The 26,111-nt window shown below is 38.7% G+C and overlaps 1 protein-coding gene across 4 annotated transcripts in view; it reads right to left on the bottom strand.

Annotated features, from left to right (window-relative positions):
• COL14A1 (collagen type XIV alpha 1 chain) overlaps positions 1-26,111 on the bottom strand; it is a 123,668-nt gene that overhangs the window by 73,306 nt on the left and 24,251 nt on the right. For all 4 annotated transcript variants that reach the window (XM_055705621.1, XM_055705620.1, XM_055705622.1 and 1 more), the window contains 8 exons: positions 14,067-14,222; positions 13,234-13,353; positions 11,665-11,829; positions 11,117-11,278; positions 9,519-9,670; positions 8,398-8,527; positions 2,922-3,067; positions 1,476-1,605 (listed from right to left, as the gene is read on the bottom strand). In XM_055705621.1, coding sequence (XP_055561596.1) covers positions 1,476-1,605; positions 2,922-3,067; positions 8,398-8,527; positions 9,519-9,670; positions 11,117-11,278; positions 11,665-11,829; positions 13,234-13,353; positions 14,067-14,222 — 1,161 coding nt within the window. The remainder of the gene's footprint in view (positions 1-1,475; positions 1,606-2,921; positions 3,068-8,397; positions 8,528-9,518; positions 9,671-11,116; positions 11,279-11,664; positions 11,830-13,233; positions 13,354-14,066; positions 14,223-26,111) is intronic.

Consider the following 26,111-nt stretch of genomic DNA (forward strand, 5'->3'; position numbering starts at 1 on the left):
CAGTGCTAAAGACCAGTCAGAGTTGGCTGCATTGAGTCTCCCTAAAAATAAATGAAGGCTGTAGCCCAGTTAGTTTTGGTTTTTTTCTGGTCAGGTAACAGCAGTGATGATGGGCTGACTAACGTATGTTACTAGCTTCTGTGGTCTCAGTCTGCAGTCATGAATCTTCAGCTTGTATCTGTATCTGGAATTTGCATGCAATCTTCCACCCAATGTGTTAGCCAGGTTTAGGGCTGTGTAGCCTCCAAGATCATATGACATGAAGTGGATTCAGGCTGGCACAGTCATAAACTACGTAAACTACTGTTTAGGATAAATGAAAACCAGATATTGGGCAGATATTGACCAAAAAAAGAAGGGGGGGGGGGGGGGGGGCGCAAGAAGTGAAACACAAAGAGAGCGAGAAAGGAACAGAAGGACAAAGAGCCAAAGATTTTATTCTCCAAGTATTAAGAATCTTCTGCACTCGCCTCAAGTTCACAAACAAGCCCAGGTTGCAGTAGTTCACTATTGGCCCTTGTCTGTCTACAGCTGTCTTGTCAAAGTGACCCAGTTCAAACAACATTCCTAGAGCTTCTTCCACCACTACTTGCTGACCTTACAAGCAACTGCTCTGGCCCTTCTTTTTCTTAGCACTTGCATGCCTCAACTTCTCTCACCTATAAAATGTAAGTCACTTTCACGCTGTCTTACTCATGCCAGGAACATAGAACAAGAGGAAGCAATCACTCCACTGCTGGGAGAAATAGAGATGTCACTGAATGCAGTCCCAGAAATAACCCGGCAGCACAATCACTTATTTTCAATTCCTTTGTCTTCCAAATGCTGAGGCTATTTAGAGAGCTGACATATAGTGCTGTGCACAGTTAGCAGAGGACAGAATTTAGCTGGCAAAATTCTTCCTGCTTATGAAAAACACACCATCTATCATTATCATGAGTGCACTTTCCAACCCTTCGTTTACCAGATGTTAGGGAGCAGGGGTTGGACAGAAATCTTCTCTTTGCTTCTTTTCCATCTGTACAACTACCGTGCCAGAGGAATGAACTTCATCTGAGCAGGCTCCCTGACACACCTGGTTCTCTGGCTACTGGAGGCTAAACAGAGCAGTCTCAATTTAGCTCTATGTGGTGACCTTCGTTCACCTTCAGCAAGTTCAGAAAACCTTCAGTAGTTCTACTACTATGGATATATAGTGGTACCTAGTACCACTACCAACAGGGATATCCATAGTACCACTACCAACAGGAGAGAAGAGTTCACAATCCTGTTCCAAAACCAAGATGCTTTGTAGAAACTCACATCCTCAGCCTCTATAAATTAAGCATTCACACTGAGAAACTTAAGTACAGTTAAGGCTTTGCCCTATGGACTGTTCAAACCAGATTTTAAAATCAGATGTTTGCTCTAATCTGTGCAAAGACCATTCTGAAGTTTTATTAACACTGAAGTGAATATAGATATGTGCTACCTACATGTAGTTTCTTGTCCTGTAAGGGGATCACTAGCTTCTTCTCCAAACATGGCATAAACCGTCACGGTATATTCTGTATTTGGCAGTAGTCCATCCAGTTCAAGATCTGTTGAGGCCTCCCCAATTTTTATCTAAACACACCACGAATAATAAAAAACCCACATTATTTCTGAATTAGCTCATGATGGGGAGGATAATATTTACACACTTGAAATTAGATATGTGATCAAATGCTCTGCTGAGCATTTGTCTGATACTGTGCCGGTGGTACCTGGCCCCAGATGTTGGGATTTTGCACAATAATCAAAATAACAAAATTGTCCAATAGCAAAAAGCCAACATACAGGTAAAAGGACTTTAAACGTAACTGGTCACATTAATGATGGCAAAACAGTGCTCTCTAGAACATGCAGCTACTAAGACCTTTTCGTTCCCAGCTACATCTTGTTTCATCTTTGATCACAGGACTGAAATTTCATAGGAGGAATTGATTTCTGTGCACATTGAGGCTCAGTTTTGTATCATTTTCCTCCTCTACTTTTCACTGAGAGTCACATTAACACAGACTGACTTATCCACTGCAAAAAAGTCTTTCTCTGGGGTAAGGCTCAGCCCTCCTGAATCAGCTAGTTTTCAGGGAGGCCCCATTTTTAACAGAATTAAGTGCTCACAGCCACTCATTTAGCAGAGAGCACGTCTATACGAGCTTTCAGTAGCTTCCTACACTCTCCACAAGTTCACATGCCCCTGCATGCTTTTTAGTGTTCTTGCTTGAACAGAGATGTTGTACATAATCTTAATTATGCATATAGAAACTTGAGCACAAACTTTTAAATCCTAGCCCAGAAGTTCCATTAGAACTATGCTAGCAACTTTAGAAAAGTCTATTGGGTTTACTATTTTAGTGACAGAGGACTGGAGTTTACCTTGTCCCACCTACTTTTCCTTCTAAAAATATTTCTAAAAACTCTTTTGATGGAAGTTAGTATTTTTATATTTTAAAATAAACATTGAGCAGAACTAAAAGAAAACCAATAAAGGTCACACCTGCAAATTTTATTTACTTTTAAAGGTCCTGATATGAACAAAGGCTAAACTTCATATTCTTCTGATAACAGACTTAGAAAATAAGTTAGTTTTACTTTATTTTTTTCTTCCTTTGAGTGCTACTTTTATATGATACAGTATCAGCTCATATATAATTTCAAAAGTGTCACTCAAATTCAGCTGAAAGTGTTGCATTTTTACGGCAATGACATAAAAATAATCAACTGATACTTGCACTTTATTCATAGTCTGAAACACATACAGTACCTAAGGCAGTCATGGAAGAAAAACCCAAAGTATTTGCTGATCAAGTTGAAGGTTAAAGGTGATGTACTAGTTTATTCTTTTAAAGATTTATGTTTTGAATAAATTCTGTTCAAATGAAAGCACAATACATCACCTCCTTCTCATCTGCTGCCAATCCTTCCGTGAGGGGAGCATATAGGATCATGTAACCTGTGGCACCTGCTACTCCATTCCACTTTGCTCTCATGCTGCTCTGTGACACATCGTACAATTGCAGATCTGATGCCATTGGCAAGGCAACTACAGTGGAACAAGAGACAGACACTTCAGTGATCTCACTTAAACAACCAGCTATTTTTCAAGCAGTTTATTTTACCCCAGGAAACACAAAGGAAGATAGCTATTGCCAGGCGTGGAAGTGCAGTCTGTATGCCACGACTATGAAGAGCTGATTAGTACACAAAAGAACGCAGAATTAGAGAAACAAGGAAATGATGACCTAACCAATTCTAAAGCAGAGCAGGGTTACCCCTTACCAAGCATTTCAACTCTTTGTCCTAAATGTCTTTGAACATTTCAAACGGGAGGATTTCTGTTCTTTAAGCATCAAATCATCTGTTCAGATCTCACCCTTCCCTGTCCCTGATCTCCAGGAGGATGGCCACTGGCTATGGAAGAATGGGCACGGTTCCTATTAAGAACAAGTAGCAGTCCCCAGAGGTGGCTCTTTCTGGCAATAGTTCCCAAGTCAGAGCATGGAAGCGACAGCCATGAGGTAGGACACCCTGGAGGAAACCCTGAATGAGCACAATGCACATGTCAAAATATTTTGACTACAAACTGTTGTGTATTTAAGGCCTGGACTGTCCAAACTGGCTCCCAGGCTTATGTCAGTAGGATTATGGAAACGAGGGCAAGATCATTCATTGCAAATCATGGTGAATGCTAACCTGGTGAGTACAACTAAGCAGGCTGAGTGAAATTCAAACATTATTATGAGGTTTACTTGTGAATTTAAGTCACTGATACAAGAACACAGCACCAATCTGGGTTCCCGAATATTTCTTTGTATTTCTGTAACTCTTTAGAGTAGTATTTTGCACTTCTCTGATTGTTCTTACTTTTATGCTCTCTTGGAATAACATCCCAAGACCTCTCCAGTGCTGTTACATCATTGATGGAACCCACCAAAATATCCAGTCACTGGAGAGATATAGGGGAACTTTGGCTGCTTCTTTGGAACTTCTACACTGACAATAGTCCCTAAAATGACTCAAAAGAGTCTGAAAAAAACCAGAAGGCAATTAGTACTTGATATCAAACCTTTCTTATTAGCAACTCAGAAAGAATGTAATAGGCTGGATGTTAAGCCTCTACAACGCTCTGCTTTGCATGTTTCTGAAGAATCTAATCTGCAAACACAGATTCAGCAACCAGTTCCAATTAGAATGCTAGCAATTCACGGTTTCTCTAATCTCCTTGCCCAAACAAAGTTTGCATCCTGTCTAGCTGACATCTCCAAGGAGTGGCATATCTATTACATAATGTTCAACAAGCTCTAACAGAACTCTCAACTTCCCATGTACTAAACACGCCAGTCTAGTCCTTTCTTGTTCATTGAGGCTGTTCATTCAGTCTGTTGTTCAGGTCTGTAAAAGTGGGCAAAACTTCAAACCAGGTCTCTCTTTACATTTCCACTTCCAGGTTACCCATCTGTCTTCACTTCCAAACATTTTGAAGCCTGCCTCCATCCTATTTAAACCTTTGTTGATGTGTTGACTTCTATTCCCATGAATTCTCAACAATTGCTCCCTATAATTGCTCTAATTATAGGGAGAAACTACCCACAAAAATTTTCAAATGTACTTCAGTGTCCTTCCTCGGAGCACCACTCAGACCTCTGATACCTACAGAACAGAAGTACATGTTGAGATATTCTGAAGGCACTTTCTACCACATTGTCTCATTCCTAATCAAACTGCCCAAGGATCACAGACAAAGTACTCATCACCTGTCTTTTTCCTTCCTTTGAGTGTAAAAATATACAAGAAAAACATCCTCTAACTCTTATTACTTTTTTTTTAACTCTCAACAGAAACTCTAAGATACTTTGGCAATATAAATAATAATTAACAAAGAGGTGACTGGAAATTAAGCAAGAGGTTTTCTACTGGAATCTTCAGCTGAAGAGCTCAGAATCTCAAACATAAATATCCTGTAGTTAATGTTGATTTGCTTCTTGGACAGTTACCACAGTATCCTAATACTCTGGTAACATAGGGATAAATTAAACCTACTAAAAAGCAACTGGAATAAATTAAAATTTGTAAAAATATATTTGCATCAAATTAAAATGTGAATGCATTTCATACTTATTTCAAGTTAGAAATTACTATTAAATCAGAAACCTATCTAATTATCTGTACATTACACACATTGAATGTATCTATTTAGATTTCACATAGCTGTAGGCTATTTTCAATGTTCTATATGAACAGATGTGACTGGTGGCTATTTTAATCTGTCAGTATCTCACAAAAAGGCAGGAATTTAAACTGCAATTTTCCATAGTTCTCCATTAGCACAGTAAAAAATACTTTCAAATTGCAGGTATTTTATTATGTGAAGTGATTAATACTTGCACATGTCAGACTATTACTTCCAACACACTATCAAAGACAGCTGTATAAAATGCTTGATGCTGCATGACCTCGGGGTGTGATCTGATCAGATCTCAGAAAGCCAGCAGGGTTGAGCTCCGTCAGAACTTGACTAGGTGACTTCAAAGGAATACCAGGTGCAATACAAAACAATCCTGTTGGCTTAGTACGTGACTGTTCTCTCTGTCTCAATACATTTAACAGGTCCTAACACTGTGTTATGGGGTATAACACGGCTACAGATGACATTCTGGGAGACTTGAAACTAAAATAGTCTCAAGTAATTTTATATTAACCTGTTTTATTTTCTTTTCAGATTGGGAAGCACAAACACAGAATTCAAAGGACCATTGAGGATGACAGGCACCTCTTGAGATCATCTAGTCCAGCTAACTTCCCTGTTCGGAGTCACCAGGAGCAGGTTGCTCAGAACCATGTCCAGTTGGGATTTAAATATCTCCAGATATGCAAACTCCACAGCCTCTCTGGACAACCTATTTCAGTGTTTGACCAAGATCACTATAAAATCATCTCTTCTGTTCATATTTAATTTCATAGTTTTTTTAATTTGTGCCCATTGGCTCTTGTCCTGTCAGTGGGCACCACTGACAAGAGTCTGGCTCCCTCTTCTTCATTCCCACCCATCTGGGATTTTTGTATATTGATAGGATCACCCTAAGCCTTCTCTCCTCAAGGCTGAAGAGCCATAGCTGTCTCAGTCTCTCCTTCCATGAAAGATGCTCCAAGCCCTAATCATCCTTATGGACTCACTCCAGTAAGTCCACATCTCTCTTGTATTGGGGAGCGCAGCACAGGACCAAGCATCCAGGTGTGGTCTCATCAGTGTTGAGCAGAGGGCAAGAACAACCTCCCTCAACCTGCTGGCAATCCTTTTCTAACGCAATCCAGGAGGCGTTTGACCTTCTTTGTGACAAAGGTGCATTGCTGGTTCACAGTCAGCTCATTGTTTCCCAAGACCCCCAGGTCCTTCTCCACAAAGCTGCCTTTCAGATGGTCATCCCGCAGTGTGTACTGATGCATTGGGTTATTGGTCTCCAGGGGCAGGGCTTTGCACTTCCCTTTGTTGAAATGCATGAGGTCAGACATGCTTTCCCCTTCATACATCCATGCTAACTAATTCCAATCACCTCCTTGTCCTTCATGTGTTTGGAAAAGGGTTTCAAGGATTAGTTGCTCCATCACCTTTCCAGGGATTGAGGTGACAATGCTCAGCCTGTAGTTTCCCAGATCCTGCTTCACAAAGGATTAACATTTGCTTTCTTCCAGTTTTCAGGAACTTATCCCAGTCACCATGACCTAGCAAGGATAACCGAGGTAGTCCTCACAATGACATAGGCCAGCTCCCTCAGCACTCACAGATGTAGTCCATCCAGTCCCGTGGACTTATGCGTGTCCAGTTTGCTTAAGTGCTCCCTATACTGGTACTCTTCAAATGAAAGTAAGTCTTCCTTTCTCCAGACTTTCCCACTGATCTCAGCAGCCTGGGATCTCTGAAGGCCATTTTAACCAGTAAAGATCAAATCACAGAAGGCACTGAGTACCTCAGTGTTTTCCACTTTGTCACAAGGTCCCCTTGTCCCATTCAGGAGTGGGCCCATGTTTTCCTTAGTCTTCCTTTTACTGTTTATTCACTTGTAGAGTTTGTTCTTATTGCTCTTCACATTTCTTGCCAGGTTCAGCTCCAGGTTGGCCTTTGCTTTCCTAAACTTAACTCCTCAAGATCAGACAGCAACTCTATATTTCTCCTGGGTCACCTGCCTCTTCTTCCATCTCTTATACACTTCCTTTTTATGTCTGAGTTCTGTTAGGATTTCCTTGCTTACCTATGCCAGCCTCCTGTCACCTTCGTTTTATTTCCTGCTTATCAATATGATCTTTCTTGAGCCTGCAGAATGTGATCGTTGGGTATCAAGATGTTATTCTGGATCCCCCTTCTCTCTCCAGGGCTATAACCCTTGGGATTCTTCCAACCACGTGTCTGATAAGACTGAAGACTGCTATCATGAAATCCAGAGTTGTGGTCGTGTTTTTTGCACTCCTCCTTCCTCTTAGAATCCTGAATTCCACTATCTCATGTTCACTGCAGCCAAAGCTACCTGTGACTTTAAACACCTGCCGTAAGTTCTTCCTTGGTTTTAAGTATCAGCTACAACAGAGCACCTTCTCTTGCTAGCTCCTTGATCACTTGTGTCAGGAAGTCATTGTCAAAGCACTGTAGAAATCTTCTAGATTGCTTGAACCCTGCTGTTTTGTTCTTCCAGCAGATACCAGCTATTTATTTATCACATATTGACTTCCTGGGTCCTAGTTTAACTAAAAAGTTACTCTTTACTTTCATTCTTATAATAACTGTCATGTTTACTAAAAAAGTAACTCTATTTTGTATACAAATACATAAAATTGAAGTCATCAATAGCACATTGTCTCAGGTACTAGTACAGTTTTCATTATAGAACTCCAAACTGCAAATGTATTCATTCTAACAATATCCCAAGTCACCGTTTTACAGACAGAAAATAACTGAATCATTAAGGAAGGAACTTACAGAAGTTACCTTGAAATCTTTGGCACTGGTGGGAATCACATGCAGGTGTTTCTGGTCCCACCTAATCCTCCAGTCATGAGATCATCTTCAGCCACAAACCTAATTTATAAAGCTTGGCTCTGCACCCAAAGTGTGGAAACATTCTAATTTAGGGTTCAATACAACTGACTTCAAAGTTCAGCCCAGAGATAAAACCTTTCTCAGTGTTTAAATATCCACAGAGCATTTGTACTTAGGAACGTAGCACAGAATTAATTCAAAGATAAATGAATGTAAGGCAAATGCATTAAAAGAAGCTAAATTGGAAGAGACTCCCTTCTGTATTCCTTTTTCAGAAAGACTAATGCTTCCACAGTGTGATTAAATGCAGTCAAATCCATAACAAACACGGTAGGGATACTTACGTGTCGTTTCAGTTCCACGGAGGCCCTCACTAGCAGCATTCGAGTATATAGCAAATACAGCTATCTGGTATTCAGTTAAAGACATCAGGTTTTTCAGAACTGCTGTCGATAAGCTTCCATCTACCACAACCTGTTCAGAAGAAAATGCAGCTAAATACGCATAAAGCAAACTGACTATACTACCATCAAATCAACAACTCTCCTTTCAGTCAATTTTTACACCAGCATCTAAGAATCAATGTACTGAAGTTCAATTCATAAATCATTTGCTTTTGCTACTTTATGTACAGTAATGTGTCTGAAAAAAGAACAGCAACTTATATGTAATCAAAATGTTTAGCTGATACAGGCAGCCATTTACAACACAGGAATTGCTTAGATAAATAAAGGAATACAGCTTAAGAGTGTGTATTGGGCACTTTTGGATAGAACTACTGCATCATCATAAATATTCCTTTAGTATTACATATGTACACACACAGTACTTCAAATTGACATTAATACATATCCATGCTAAACAAGTTTCTAGTACAAAAAGAAATAAAACATATCCTTAGTTAAATCCTTTGGCTCTTCTGCTTTTCCATTCAATTTTGTAAGTTGTCAGCTGAAGCCAAGCGCTTGTTACACTGCATTTTTTCCTGCTCTAAAATGCCTGTCTTATTCAAATAAACACCTCTCTCCAAATTTTCAATGACCAGTTGTAGGTGTCCCAAAATATGCACTTGTATCATCTTCCTTTTATGAATTACTTTTTCTCAGAACTGAAAATCCAGCTTACCATCTGCGGCTACCTCTTCTGTTCTTGTGAACAGAATGGTGCAGGGGAAGTCTATAGAATTGGTTCAAGAAAGCATATGTGTAAGCAAAAATGCAGGCAGTTCACCCTCAAAAAGTGCTCATTGTTATAGAACAATTACTTTAAATTGCATGACAGAAAAGCAGCCTGGCTACTACCCAACGTTCACTACCATGCAATGTGACTATATCTCCTTTCTGTAGCGGGTTTCAGAGCCCAAATAGGGAATTTCAGGGCAGATTTAAATGAGACCATGGATTTGCTGCCTGGCTAGTTCTTGCTGTTGTATTAAAAAATTCTGGAAAACTTCTCCTCCTGTTACCTCTTCTGGTTGTCCTCCTCGAGTGGGATAGTACACAACCCTGTATTTTTCCACTTTGCCTGGTGCATGGGTCCAGCTAACCCGGAATCCTCTAGCTGTTACCTCAGATGTGACCAAATCCGAAGGAGCCCCAAGTGAAGCAACAATTGTTCCTAGGTTAGAGACAACACAATTTTTTATTCACCTCTGCAAAATTGTAATTTTTTTGTTGTATTTGCTGAAGCTCCAAAGATCACTCCTCATCAGAAAATCAAATAATTGGCTACTGCAGTTACTTAGGTCATCTTCAATGGAAACAAAGAACTAAGAATGAGTACAGTATTGCACATGGAGTTTTCACTGGGACTAAGCCTCCCTGGTCTTTCATAAACCTTTATATGACATAGACAAAAATACAAAACTAAGCCTTCCTGTCCTTCCTTCCATCATCCTTTCAAGTCCTTTCTTTCTGGGATTTTTTTTCAGGTTGCTTTCCTTCCAGTCAAGAAAAACATCCAAGTACATATACAGCTGTGACCTCCTGTGCTCCTCTGCAGGCTGGAAACAGCTATGCTGCCTGTCAGCAGCTTGAAGAGATGTAGTCAATGGTCATCTTCTCTGGCAATCACTCCTTTCCACAAAGATGTATCATCTCTCTATGGTTTTTCCATCCTCTCCCTCTTGATTTCCCATCTGATGCTTATTCCCCCTAAAAGACACAGCTAATATTCTGTATTTCTTCCAGTTTCCAGGTGAATAAAAGAGGGAAAAGGATGGAATGAAGCCTTAATAATACACACTTCTTCACTACACAGGTAGAAGAATGTGTGAGAGACAGCCTTCCTTATTGATATATATTACAAGCTTATTGAAAAATCACTCTGCATTTCTGTGATATTAAAGAATCACAAACCAAGCAATACAAACAAAATCCACTGAATCCTTTCCGAAAGAATCTCCTCAGGTAGGACCTGGCAAATTGCAATGTTTTTTCACAGCCACTTCTTCTGTTCAGAAAAGCAAGAAAGTACTGTAGTCAGAGAAGGTTTTTTTATATAAGAAATTTTTTTTTCACCACCACCTTCTCTTATGCTCTGAAATATATATTTTTGTGTATTTAAGAAGAAAGAAAAAAAATATCCATCATCAGGGAGGACCAAAGCAATCTTAATAGTTTAAAAATTTGAAAACTTGCGAGGGAATAAAAACAGTAAGTTAGAAGATGGAAAGCACAGCACAATTGTAACAATTCCATGTGCAACTGTTAAAGTAATTCAACCCCAAAACTGTGTATTATAAAAAAAAATTCCTGACCCACCACTTGGAAACAGTTATAGCAGAATGAATGTATATTTTTATATTTTTTGGTACTACCAAATACGTTAATATTTACCACTATCATAGATAAAGACAAAAGAACTAAGATATCAAAGCAGGAATAAAACACACCTAGTTAGGTAACTTCCCTGACAATGTACTTTCCTGTGAGCAGAAGAGTATGCAGCATGAGTCAAGTGCCAGAAGCCAGCTTAGAATTGCAGATATTTGGAATAGGATTTGTAGGTCTAAGTTCATATTAAGTTCATATTAAGTTACATTACATCTTGCTTCTTATTCACCTTTGATTTCCTTGTCCTGTTCCTCTACTCGTGAGCACACTGTTCTGGTAAGACCTTCAACAATGGTGTGCATGAAGTTAAAGTCAGCAACGTTGTAGACATGTGTGCTGTCAGGTTCAGAGGCAATCTCTTTGAGTTCATTTATATCTGCATTCTTTACACCTTTCATTGAAAAGAAAAATACAGAAAATATTTGCAACAAAAAAGAAAAAATTCTTGTATACACAGGGATTGATAAAAATTACTAAAATCCAGTCCTATTTGTTTTAATGACCAACTACAGATTGCTCTGTTGTTAAGATATTACTTCAAGATGTTAATTTCTGCCACCACAACTGGCATTTTTTCAGCTGTCTCTTGCTTAATGTAGCATCCACGTATACTGCTAAATTCCAGTTACAGCAGCAATGAATTGGAAAACATATTAAAGACTTAAATTAACAGTGATACTTAGCAGATACAGACAGAAAGGAACACTTCCTTACTATAAAGGGCAACAGATACAAATACACCAGAGACTAATGGGATGCAATATGCAGAATACACACCAATAGCAAACAGCTCAATGCCAGCATCTCGTAGGTTTTTAGCAGGAGGGATAACATCATCTTGGGACTTCCCATCAGTGATCAGTATACCAATTTTAGATACTCCAGGTCTTGCACCTGCTTCAGGCTTAAAGCTGTTTTCCAATATATAAGTTAAGGCAAGTCCTAAAAAAGGCAACATTTTAAAAGACTTTAAGAGGGGAAAATGTGCATTAATTTTGCTAATATTGCAGTATTTGTCTTTCCACTCAGTGTAAAAATCCTGCAAAATCTCATAATGAAGAATGTGTAAAAGAATTTATTTACTGAAAGATTAAACTCCAACAAGCAACCTAAACTACAGAGAAGGTGGCATTCATTTTTAGCAGCCTTTTGATCCACCCATGTATTTTAAACTGCTATGGAAAACTAAACTGATCTTCCCGTCAATGCATCGTCTTTTCTCTCTTACTTTACAGTTAGAACAGGAAGTCCCCTCTCCTTCTAACTGCATTACTTATATGAAAGCATGTGCTGGATAGCTTAGTAAATCCCCATACTGCATACAATCTTACTTTAATTTGTTTGTTTGTTTTTTCCAATTTACAAGCTCAAGAAAAGGTTAAATAAGGCTTAGGGAGAATCTGATTTTAATAACTGCTAATTATTTAAAGGGAAGGAAGAAGAACAACTCCTCAGGACAAACTTACAAGTCACAATGGGATCCTATCTGAAAACTTTCTTCAGTGTCCCACAAGAAAGGTTACTAACTCACCTTCTTCTAGCATCCATATAAAATAATTGTGATAATTTACTACTTGCTACCACACAGTAATTTCATTCCTAGAATCATAGCAGAGTCCATCTGTCCTTTGTCCCACTGCAATCACTCCTTCTACCAAAATAAAGGCTGTTGCAGAAGAGGAGAATCTTTCACATTCTTTCTCCCCTTCCCTCCCCACCAGAAAAAAGAAAAAAAAAAAAAAAAAAAAAAAGGCAGGCGGCAATTTACTTAACGCTATGTCTGGGTCTTTGGATATATCATTCTGCTGGCAAGACAGCCAACATTACTGACTGCTGCTTTGAAGATACTGGAATTGCATTCAGAGACTGTATTTTTCCCAGGTTGACAGGCATCCCCCATTTATCCATCACTAAGTGTCTTCTGGGGTTTCAGTGCTCTAACTACTGAAAGGTCAATGGAAATCTAAAAGCCCCAGGTGATCATTTGAAAAGTTACTATTGCCAGTTGTCAGATATTAAAACAACATTCTTTCCTCCTCCAGAATAAAGCTCTGTGCATGAACATTGTGAATGGATTTTGCATTTTCTTCCTAACAGGTAAAAGACTTTACTTCCAGCAGAGAGAGTTCATGCACATTTTATGAGACCCTGTCCTGTGCAGAAAGATTCCCAGTGAAGCCAATGAGACAAGCACCTCAGAAGACTTCACTGACATTGGATAAATCCATTGGCAAGCTGCAAAATCCCTATCCTTTTTACCCTTCATAATAAGCACTAACACTTCTTCATCTGTGCAACAGAATACGTTTTTTAATAAAAGAACTAAAGCTAAAACATACACTGTACCTGTTAATGTATTCCCTCCTTTATACGGTAGATTACGGACTGCATCCAAAACAGCATCTTTTGTGCCATAGGCGTTCAAATGCCATTCAATTCGGGGATCACCACTGTACTGTGCAAGACCTAAAGAAACAGAAATTAGGTAAGCCATTTGACAACAAAGCATTTTTTTTTCAAGTATCTATAATTTATGTATTTGGTTACCATTGGCTTACCACAGTAAGCTTACCATAAGTAACTTTGCTACCATACTAGAAAAATTGCATTGCTTAATGCCAAAAAAATAGTATAAAGTTGTTCTGAATGGCAGCTCCTCAATTTATTTTCAAAGGCTTTCTTTCAAGTGCTAAGGAAAGTAAATAAGAAGGAGCACACAATTTTTCAGTGTTTAGTAAGATTCCAAGAAATTGTTGTTTGAAAAAGAACAATTTTATTTAATATGCTTTTGAACAAGCTAAAATACAAGTAGCGGAACAGAAATATAACATTTGAGCCAGTTTAAACCATGATAAAAGCCATCCACTGGCACATTCTTCCTCTGAAAATTAAACTGTACGGGTTTGATCTAATGCTGACTTAGATCAGTAAGACTGTTTCCACTCTTTTTTTCTTTTCCACTGACACTGCATTAGAGTTTACTTAAGCTGAGTATCACATTAAACTGTGAGGAATTAATACTACATACATTCCAGCAGGATTACTCCTGTGATAGAAGCCCTAGTTTCAGGTGAAGATGAGTCTTGCACAAATAAGTAGCATTAAACTGTCAACTATCCTGAAATAATGAAATTTTTACATTGCTATAGAAACCCTAAGAAAAAAATATGGCACCTTACCTACTCTTGTTTTCTCAGATCCCACATTGAAAGCGGAAACCAGATTTTCCAGGAACAGTCGAACAAGCCTGAAATTGAATCTGCCAATACTCCAAGAACCATCTACCAGTATCACAATATCTGCAATTGCTGGAGTTTTACAGGTAAACAGGTTTCCTGTAAATTAAAATTAAAATAATATTGTTAATTCAACAATAAAATTGTAACTCAATAAATTTATACCTTCCTCCTCCCACTGAGCTTAATACTTAAAACTTTCTTCCATGGGAAAAGTGAGAAATAAGCAAAATCGCTAAATGCATTTGTTCTAAATGCAGTGATAGAAGAGTTTGGCCATTATCTACTTCAGTTCTTTCATTAAGCTGTTCAAAATTATTGTTGGGATACCCATGAAAAAGAAATCCTGCTTCTAAAAATACAATACTTCAGAAAGAAAAAAATAATTGTCACATAGCACAACCAAACCAGCAGTTCATTTTCACTCTCGAGAATATACATACTTGATATACAGTTCATGACACCTAACCTTAGGTGTAGGCAATGCAGAGTGAGCTACCTAGTGATGCAGACATCCAAAACAGGTATCAAGACCCCTTTTATAGTTAACACAGAAAAGCAAGTCTTTCTATAGATCTCAACTCTGTAGAAAAAAAACTTCTTCAGCTGCCATTGCAGGCTTGTAAAGTTAGAAGTGAATCTCACCCTGGGAGTCTAGAGTAAAGTTGAAGGTCTACTGAATATGCTGTATTAAACCTAAGTAGGAGGCACTCAATACAGCAAAGGTAAAATGCAAAGACCTCAGATTCAAATTCATATAAGAACTAGCACCACCTGAAAATTTAGTCTTACAGATATATGGAAAAGTACACAAAAATAAAACATCAAAAAAGCAGCAGAAAAGATTTGATGAGATTTAGTAGAGACTCATGTTAACAGTCTCAGATTTAGCTAACCAATGGGGAAATCAGAGGAAATGGGAGTAGAGATTAGACACAAATAGCAAGATAAGGCAACAAGGTTTTTAGGGATACAGATTCTTAAGAAATTGAGAAGCCCAAACAAGTGTGGCACTTTCAGTTCAAGAAAATGACAAGAAGGGAAGTAAGAGAAAGGAAGAGGTTTCTATAACCTCAGACAGAATTGCCACATCCCACAGAAGTGGCTCTGTGACTGTAAAAGTAAGGTTGCAGAAAAAGTGAATTCATATTGTAGGGAGGGAAAATGAGTGATGTTACACAGGTACACTAAACAAGGCCTAATGTTTGAAGTATGAAAACAGCGAACTCCCCACCAGATTGTCTGTAGAATAAGGATGGAAGTAAGAAAGTCACACAGCATCTTAAAACTTCAACACCATATTATTAATGACAATCTTTTCATTAAAGACAAAATTATAATCTTACAGGCAAAAACAACCTGATGTGCAGAAGGACTTAAAACAATTAGTAATAATTAAGAGTTAGATTCATACTGCAGTGTAAATCCACTGAGCAAGAAAACTAATCCATAAAGTTACAGTTAATGTCTTAAACGTGCACTAAAAATGTTTTTAGAAGAGCAGGGAACATTTCCTACGTGCAGCTAGCAGTGTAGAAGAAGTTCTAAACACATGACAAAAATTCCACTTACAAAGATGCCAAAACAAATATTTTATTTTAGTTTTTACAGTACAAGACAATGCTATTTGAATTGGCAACACATTTTAATGTATAAACACTGGGGAACATTTAGTAAGCATCAGAAAAATGATCTTAAATTGGAAGACAAATCCAAAGGAGGTCCAAATCTTTCTATTGCTGAAGTCAACAGGAAAACTTCCCCTGATTTCAGCAGGACTGGAATCTGTTTTGTGATTTAATAGGAACTTACTGGTCACAGCAAAATTCATGTTTTAAATATCTTTGCCAAATAAACTTCCTGTTAATCAGCCTGCAGTACTTGCAGTATTTGTCTTCCATTAACAAGCAGTTCAATTGTGCCCGTCTCACACTGGTAACAATTAGCTTCTTAAGCTTCACAAGAACTCTTGGCAAAGTAAAAAGCTGCTCAACACCAGTAAGGATGATAGAACTGGACCCCTGAATCACATCCAAGCAGCTGTACTGTAGCACAGATGTACCTTTTCTATACGATTCCAGCAGCTTAATTATATAGCCCAATGAGGATAACAGGGTCTGTGTGGCTGTATTTCCCTTTTCTACTTCTAAAGTCCTATGCTTACCATGAAACCCAGTTCATACCCTAGGTCTTACTTATTTCATTATCAGCAAGTTTTGCCCACAAGGCTTCTTTAATCCTGAGTGATGGCTTTGTGAATAAAACCTTTTATTGGTTTTAGTAAATCCATTCAGTAAAAATTCCAAAATCCAAAGAATAAAGAAAACAATAACGGCATTCCTTTTAGTATTTTATTTCCACATCATCAGATCAGTGCAAATAGTATCATTCAATTATTTATTATTTTTTTTTTGTTAAAAAAGCATGTGTGGTTTGATCCAAGATTGTACTGCAATGTCACAGAATGTGAAAATTTGATTCGTTCTTCGTAGATAGGAGATACTTGTTGAATCTTTTCTGCATAAAACATTTAGGTTTTGTTACTTCTGTACACCCACTATTTGCTTATGTTTTCTCCTTGTTGTACTTAATAGAATTGTAGAAAGTTTCCTAAAATGGAATAAACAACAGTGAGATATTAAACAGAATAGCATGCTGTATAGAAATCTTTAAAACCTGATAGGAATACAAACACCATATCATCCTAGTTTATAAAGTTAGTCTAAAAGACACAGTGTGTAGCAAATAATTTATGCACCTCACTGAGATTAGCCAGTTTCCATTACCAGTTCTACCAAATGTCTTTTTTAAGAATCTTTCCGTACAACCATAGATGCTCATGAATTCCTACAGGGTATGAGGATAATTTTGAACATTTCAACTATCTAAACATAACTTTAATAGACAATTTTCTCAAAAACATTTCTTAGGGGAGGATGACAACATATATGTCCATATAAAAAAAACTTCAACCACTTAGTGTTTTAGCCCACTACAAGTTTCCATACTGTCATCAGGCTGTGCATAGTTCCCTTCTACTTGGTCATCAAGAAAATAGTAGTGAGACAGAAGGTACCATTTGCCTGTGAGTTACACAATACTCACCCAGTTTCAGGAGCAGGACGGTAGGGAGGAAGCTTTTAGTTTAGTTTACAAAATTAGTTACCTAATTTTGTAAAATGTTGCCTAATGTTATACAGATAGCATTATTCTACTTCAGGTGCCGCATTCTACAATGAACAATAACAGAGCCTGTGATTTTTAGATTAGAGAAAGTGACAGAATTGCAAACATCCTAAAATCAGAAAAAGATTTTATTATACCAGCAACTGCCTTCAGTGTATCCACTACAATAGGTGAAGGAGTTTGATGGGGAGAAAGTAAAAAATTAACAGACTTTCAATAACAAATTTACAATCTTCCTAGTGTTGTTCAGCTTGCCACTCTGCTAGGAAACTAACTGAGGAGGAAGGGACTTGGTCTGCTCATTTCTCCATGTCACAAATGACAGCACAGGCTCAAATTTTCACCTCCAAAGACACCAGCTTATAGCTGAAGGCTATCAGCCATATATTAGGATAAGATATTTGCACAAAACCTGCTTCAGTATTGCCAACAGTCATATCATCATCAAGAATTTCAGTTCCTTTGTTTCAGGGAAATCTTTCAAAGAATAACCAGCATTGAAGGAATTTTGCACCTATCAAATGAAGTTTCCTGTCTTTGATCCCTCAAGGCCCCAGACATTAAAAGTGATGCATTTGCTTGCAATTCCAATGCGCAAGTGCTATAGCACTATCAAGACCCTTGTCAGTTTGGCTGAGAGTGAAGCCAAGGATGGCAACACTGAAAAAAAGATCCAGGCAGAACTTTCTTGGATAGAGGAAGAGTTACTAGACCCTGCAAAATGTGACCCTTGAGATGTCCCATTGAAGGGAATGGAGTACAGAGTGAGGACTAGGAGGGGCTCTGGCAGTACAGGGGATGCACAGAACAAAGCAGGGTCTGCAAGCTTCTGTAAACATTGACCACCTCCCTGAAGCCGCATTTTCAACCTGTTGCTATTCTTTCACACATGCATTCAGTGAGCAAGTAAGCAATGTCAAAAAAATAGAAGCTGGACAACAAAAAAACAACCTGCAAGCCTTAGCTAGGCACAAATACAAACCTCTGATTTTTAGACTAGAGTAGTGGCTCTTTGACTCTTGGAGTTAACGCTACTACTGTTTGAAAGTTCTTTGAAAGGCAAAGGGAAAGGAAGCAAATACAGGCACTGCCATCCAGTAGGACTCAGGGCCTTAGAAGAACCAGTTCAATTTACATTCAGTTATGATACATTTTGCAGAAACACATTTGATATTTTGCCTCCTCTTGGTATGAAACTCTGTTCTCATTTTCAAGAGCCAAAACACACACTTCCTCTGCTAGAAGTTAAGACTATAATTCTTTCTGAGTCTGCAATATGTCGTTTCCTTTCTTACTCCGTCACAGTGGAAAAGTCAAATAATATATGTGGAAGGAGAGGAAGAAAGTTCAAGCAGAGGTCAGTAATAATACAATATCAATAGAAGACTCATTCACAGGACAACAATGCACAGAAGACAAGAAGCTTGATGACAGAAGCAAGTGAAAAAGACCTTGTGAATACAGCATGACAGAGAAAAGTCAATCTTCCACAGTGATTGACAGCACCTCAGCTGAGCAGAAGCTCCACTGTAGACAAGGGCAATATAAAACCCACTGTAGACAAGTGCAATATAAATCCACATCAGCAAAATGTCACTTTTTTTTAAAACGGGTTTAAAAAATAGAGGGATGTGAGGCAGTGTTCAGCTCCTCACTAGTTCATGCTTCTGACATTGATATTATTGCATTGTGCTAGTGATATCACCATTGCACTTAGACTTCAGTTTAACACATCCCATATGTCAGGCTATGGACCAGACAAATGCATTCAACATAACTGCTTTTCTTTGAACTAGATCCAACCATAGCTTGAATTTGAAGGACTCAAATGCTGGAACATCGCTAGGTTGAAAGAGCAGCCCAATGAGGTTAGAAGTTTGTCCCTGCTCCCTAGAAAAAAAAAAAACAACAAAATAAAATAAAGCAGCCAGCCCTTTCCCATGCACCTCACTCTGTTCCAGGAAACTAATATAGCCCAACTGGCAGGCCTACAAATTTGTTATTTGGGGGAGTTAGAATATTAAGATTTACTGAATCTGTTGTGTCTAATCATGTCAGATTTGACTGTGAAGGCAGTAGTTCAATAATTTTGCTTCTTTCAAAAAGTACACAGCAATAAATAAATATTATTTAAAGCATTTGAATTTAAAGGCACAAAACTAATTAAATAAGTAGCTGATAAAACACATTATTTGCCTACACATACTAGTGATAATTCTCAAGTGTGAGAGAAGGAAGCATACAGCCATTTTTTGTGCATCTTTGCAAGCATACTTGCTGATAGTTGTACTTCTGCAGTAAGCAATCACTACATTAGAAAAACCTTTAGAACTTTATTCCTACATCTTAACTTTCTAATTTACTTGAGACACAGAATAGATATAAAAGGTAACTATGAAAGAAAGTGCTGATGCTTTCTGGCAAACCATTGCTGATTGATAGCACTGAAGCACCTGATGTCTGCAGCAACTTCCCAAACAGCAACACTAAACTCTCTTGGTCGGTATACCTAAATAGAAAAATATATTTTAAAATCCCCTTGCATTTAAACTGAGAGTTCAAAACATTTATTTCCATTTTTCTTCCAACAGGCGACTTGTCAATACAGAACCAAGCACACTGCTGAAATCTTTCCTGAAACTGAAGTTCAACACAGCAAGATACAATGTCCATTTAGCCATAATGATTTACGATATGATTTTCCATAATGATGGAGATGGTCCGCAACCCTCCTGTAAAGTACAACCTAAAGAAACCCAAGAAACTCTTCTGCAGATTACAGTGATAATTCTCTACTGTTCATTGCTCCCAGTTCTGCATCTGAGCACATGTATATTTTAGATGAAACAGCTGTCTCAAAGTCTAAATTACTTTTCAAGGCAGAGAACCATAATTTTTTATTAATATGGTCATATTTATCTATCACTTCTATGTAATAAATACAACAGGATTTAAAAAGTTTATTTTTCCCTTTGCTTTACTGAAGTATGAAATCCCTGAGACAGTTTTCTCTGGCTGTCTAGAAGGCAGTTAATCAGAGGGCTGCAGACAAAACTGGCACTCAGAAATCCTCAACATTAAGTTGTATATATAAATCCCTCTAAACCATGATATAGAGCTGGTCTGTGTCTGAGCTTGTAACTAAGTTACAGCTTTAACACAACAGGTAAAATAACCAAAAAGAGCCTGCCTAAAAGAACAAACTGCATATCTATGAAAGTGACAGAACTAATTAAAAATTAGTTGAAGCAAACCACTACAACGCTGTTACATTACAGCTCAGCATTATAGATCTGGGTATGTTGAGGCCAGTGTGTCCAAAATCAAAAAAACTGGTGCAGTACAGCTACAGTGCAATTCAAGCCCCTCTATTACCTCCAGGCATTTCTTGAAATGATATTACCACAATGTAACCAATGTATATGCTTGTATAAATATAGATACGTGCTAATCTTCAGAAGCATCACTAATTTTGGATGTCATGTGTCAATCCACAAAAGCTCAGGATTAAATTCATGCCCTCTCAAATGTAGCAATTCATCTGTTGTCTAATTAGCAGACATGTCTGACTAAATACCCTATTCTGAAAAATCTCAGACTCCCAGAATCACAGGGTAATGAAGGTGAGAAGGGACCTCTTGAGACTGTCGAGTCAAACTGCTCTGCTCGAAGCAGGAGCAATTACAACAGATTGCTCCAGGCCATGTCCAGTCAGGTACGAGTCTCCAAGGATAGACTCCACAACCCAAGTAAGCTGCTTCAATTTTGACGATCCTCACAGTAAAAAAAAAGTGCTTTCTTTTATTAAATAGAATTTACAGTTATTTTAGTTTCTGTCCACTGCCTCTCATCCTTTGACTGGACACCAATGAGAAAAGTCTCTGCCTTCTTTACTCCTTCTGATGTGTATTTTTACACATTGCAAAGATATCCCTTGAACCTGCTGTCCTCCAGGCTGAACAGTCCAGATCTCTCAGCCTCTGCTCTTACGAAAGATGCTCCAAGACCTTCATCATCTTCATGTCCCTTCACTGGATTCACTCCAGTAACTCCATGTCTTCTACTAAGGAGCCAGCCCAGCGCTGGACACAGAACTCTACATGTGGCCCCTCACCAGGGCTGAGCAGAGGGAAGGATCACCTCCCTCAGCCTGCTGACAACTTTCTTCCTAATGAAGCCCAGGAGGCTGTTGGCATTCTTTAGAAAGGCACACTGCTTTAATATGCAGACATATGACAAAAACACTAATTTGATTTTACAGAAAAGGTCTGCATAGGAAGTAATAAGACTCTAATGATTACATTGCGTATGATATTTTTTTAAATATCTTCCAGCAATAAACACAGATCACAGAATGGTCAGAGTTGGAAGGGACCTCTGTCCATCATCCAGTCCAACTCCCAGCTAAAGCAGGTTCACCTAGATCAGATTTTGCACAGAGTCGTGTCCAGGCATGTTTTGAACATCTCCAGGGGAGACTCCACAGCCTCTGTGGGCAAGTTCTAAATACATAAGAGTGAATTTAAAATTTACACTGAGAAAAAGACAATTATATTAATTAATCTAGACAAATTACTGGCTGCTACCCAAAGTACACAATGGTTACAGGAGCTGTCAAAACCAAAGGAGAGTCTCACCATAAAGTACAAACTATGTTTAGACATCTGGGTTTATTTTTAGCTTGGCCAGTAGCTACTTAGCAATTTACAATAGCCATAATCAAAATGAAATAGCTGGCCCTTAACTAAAACCACGTACTTCAACATGCACACATACAGTTAAACCACCCCGATGCCTGAAAAGCAGGGTGAGGGTAACCATATAAGAATTTATTAAAATAGTCCTATGGAGCTCAACATAGGACCTTTTTAATTTTTTTTCCAAGGAAAAAATGTTCAGTATTCAATAAATATTTATTCAATATTCAAGAAATATTTTTTCAGTTATTCTTGCTCCATTTTTTCCAATAAATAATAATTGTTGCATAATTGCATTCTATTAGATTAGTTTTAGGGTTTCCCTCCCACCATCTGTTTCCTATTCCCAGATTAAAAAAATACCAGCAGTTGCAAGGCTGTCAAAAGCCCTCCGATTCTGTTGAGACAGAAAACAAGCTTCTGAGTGTCATTTCATTTTTTTAGGGTATAGATAAACAGAAATGCCTCATCAAGATCATAAAAGTACCTCAATCAACCTCTACCAGATCCATCATTACTGCTTGCAACTGATGGTTTGTCACTGCTTCTTGGAGAACAAAAAAAGCCCACTAAACATTATGAAACTCTTAAGGCAGAAACATCTGCTATGGTTTGACACCACCTCCCCATCCCCTAGGTATTGAGTTAAATTTGGATGTTGACTTTGAAAGGTCTTGAGGGTATGGAGAGAGAAATGAGATACCAGGTAGGGAGACAAGAGTGGTATTTCACAGGCCATAGACAATTTATTCTTTTTGAAGGAGCTGCCAACCTATGCTCACATTTTACAGTTTTCCTTCCTTTATAACACAGGTCCTCAAACTACGGCCCCCCAGGGTCCTCAATCCGGCCCCCGGTATTTACAGAACCCCCCGCCGGGGGTTGGGGGGGAAACCAAGCAGCCGCAGATGACTGCCTGCCACTGCATCCACGTGCCAGCCCCCTGGTTAAAAAGTTTGAGGACCCCTGCTTTATAATGCTTATTAGAAAGATCAGTCCAAAAGACCAGGAATTTTACCCCCCATTTTTAACCACACAACCAAACCAAACCCAAGCAAAGACCCTGCTGAGACTAACATTAACTTGTGAAACGGCTGTCTGCACCACTATGCAGCCCTAATTTTGCTAACTGTCCTGCATACAAGGAAACTAAATATGTTCAGGCATCAAGCTGGTGCTCCAGAGAAGTTCCTTTGAGGATTCCAGGAGAGCAGAGTACAAGAATACCACAGTTCCACTTACTAGGGAATAATGAGCCAAACAAACACTTCTGTGCCAAAGACACACACGAAACCCAGCAGCCAGATAAAGAAACAGGACTCCCTCATCATATGCAGACAGACCAGTACGATCAGTGCAGCTAACCAGACTGGCAAGAACACCTTTGAGGTGGAAAACATGGACTACTCAGCCAGGTAAGTAAGTTCTGTTTCAGATACTAACAAGCACCTTTTTAACCAGGGTAACCAACTATCCCAGCAAAAAACAGCACAGGGGCATAGCTCAGTTGTAACACCAAGGCTTTTTCAGCACACAGGGCATGAGGCAAAGGGTGCTGACCATGAGACAGCCCAGAATCAGTCCTGCATCAACAGTTCCACCAGGAACATGAGAGCTCAGATTATGCAGCGAGGGTGAAATGACCCTGAAATCATCCCTCCTCAGTACAAGCTCCTGCCTGATGTCAATCAACAGTGTTAGTATCTGGTGAATGAGACCAACTGTGAAACAAGACTTCCCCCTCTCAAAGTGTAAGGAAGATCCTTGAAAGGGAACTTGTACAGCAGACAGCTGCAAAGCAAGAGATTCAGCACCTCCTAGTTGCATTCAAGACAAGGCCACCTCAGGAATCACAGTGGCTGAAAAGATACCAAAATATTAACCTTAATCGCCCATTTTCCTGTCCAGAGCACAAAGCAATGCTGCTGGTTCATCACGGTATTCAGTACAACTGGAATACAAATCCATGATAAGTTTGCTAATAAATGTATCAATCCTTTTTGATTATAGCTTTCTTACAAGAGGGTCTTGGTCTTGCACTTCAGTGCAATTCATTAATGTATCTGTCTGCTACCACCTCCACAAAGCTTTTCATAGTTTTCCCTTCCAGGCTGCCAGGCCTATTTTAAAAATTGCCCGGGGTTTAAAGTTGTTACTATGTAGCTTCAGTTTCACAGACTAGGTAGCACCAAGCAATTTCTTTTTCAAGGAGATAAATACCTTGTAGCAAAGACTAAATTGTCTGTGGCCTGTGAAATACCATTCCTATCTCCTCTCTTGTTTCCCTACCTTCTACCTCACCTCTCCTCTCCATACCCTCAAGACCTTTCAATAATTCCATTTTCAATATGTTTTTTGGTGTATCTCATGATATACTGAGATATTTACCTAAAATATACATAGTCATGAGCAAGCCTACAGACTTCAAATTATGAGAATTCATGCTGCCAGATGATGAAGTGTTAAGGAGTGTCTCAGCATGGTGATAACAGAAGTATTTCAATAATGAAAAATGTCAATACAGACCCTGAACGTGACTTAGGATGACAGTCTCTTGCTGTCAGCAGAATCCAGCCATGCCAGTGCACTGTGGATTGGATGGATGCTCAAAAGCTAATGCCTTGAAGAGATGAAAAGCAGTCTGAAGAGAATGAAAGACTTAATTCAACTGAGCTTCTATTAATCAGTGATTCAAGAATATGAATAGTGATCTCTCACTTCAAGTAAGAATAGATTGCACACAAAAAAGGCCATGCCTTAAGGAAACCTACCAAAGAAAAAAAGAACCCAGACAGGAGGTTTTCAGTTGGTAATGGTTCGGATTTATCAAGCATTATACATATTTACTGTGCAAAGATATGAGGACAAACATCTTGTAACTCAAGGGTTATGAACCTGAGTAGTTCTGATAATAGCAGCTGGATCACTTTTTGACAAAATTGAAACTTACATTTAGGTCCAAGATAGACTAAGCTTCTTCTACACTCTTTTTCTACTCAGAGAGTAGAAAAAGAGAGCTAAAAAGCTTCTGCCCCCAGCCCCAAGCTACAGATTCTCTAAATATGTCATTCTATGTGTCAACACTGTGTCTGCTTTTCAATGAAGCAGATGCAGTCAAGAGGAATTCGTTAAGAGGGACAGGGAGGGAGACTGTGGATAACAGAAAGACAATCTGTCCAGCCTCCAGCTTCTGCCAGGACTGGAACACTGTATGAGAGGTAATGCACATCCACAACTATGTATACGATGATAGCTATGATGTATGTATGATATGCATACTGATAGATGGAAGAAAAGTAGTTCCTCCTACAGAAAGGAGGAGCCAGGGTATAAGTACAATCCCTGGGTAAGAATGGAGACCAGCCATAATTTCTAATGATAAGCTTTTTATTTTCTGAACAAAGCAAGAGCTTGTCTGGTATACACTAATTGAAGGAGGTATCTAGCAACCTCTGTATTAATACTCCATAACAAACCAGGCTAAGGTAAATAAATAAAATATTCACAATTTCATAGATATCCAAATCAGACAAAGCAGTTACAAAATACATATGAGACTCTTACGTTAAGATCAACCCCTCGCTCCCCAACCGTTCTCTCTCTGTTCCTCTCTCTTCTCTGATCTCACTTCAACTGGGGATTCTGTCAGGATCAAAATGCACTACTCAAAACGCACTCTCAAAATGAACCCTTTTCCAATGCCACCCTTCATATTTACTTCAGGGTCTTCAGTTTCAAGCTTGCTTTCTCTCAAGAACGTATCACTTATTCAGATGATTTCAACATACTTGCATGGCTATTTAGTTTGGCCAGATGGCAGATGTAAATGCTGCAATCTCTAAATGTAGCTTGCTTGGTTTTCTCCAAAGCAACTACCAAAATGATGGCAAAGGAAAATCATGTCAATGCTGATACTTCCCATCAGGTTTTCCAGTCGTGGGAGGCAGGAAGCAGGAGTCTAACAAAGGATCCTGGCCAGGTCCATAAAAGCATTGCCATTGCAAAAGGAAATCTAAGGTGCAAGCAGTAGTCAAAGGATACAAAAGCTTAGCTATGTCCTCCAGAGAAATTCTTATGAAGAACTCCTGGAATAAGCATTGATCGT

This window comes from Falco cherrug, chromosome 3 (genome assembly GCF_023634085.1).
Source record: "Falco cherrug isolate bFalChe1 chromosome 3, bFalChe1.pri, whole genome shotgun sequence".
NCBI classification, from domain to species: Eukaryota; Metazoa; Chordata; class Aves; order Falconiformes; family Falconidae; genus Falco; species Falco cherrug.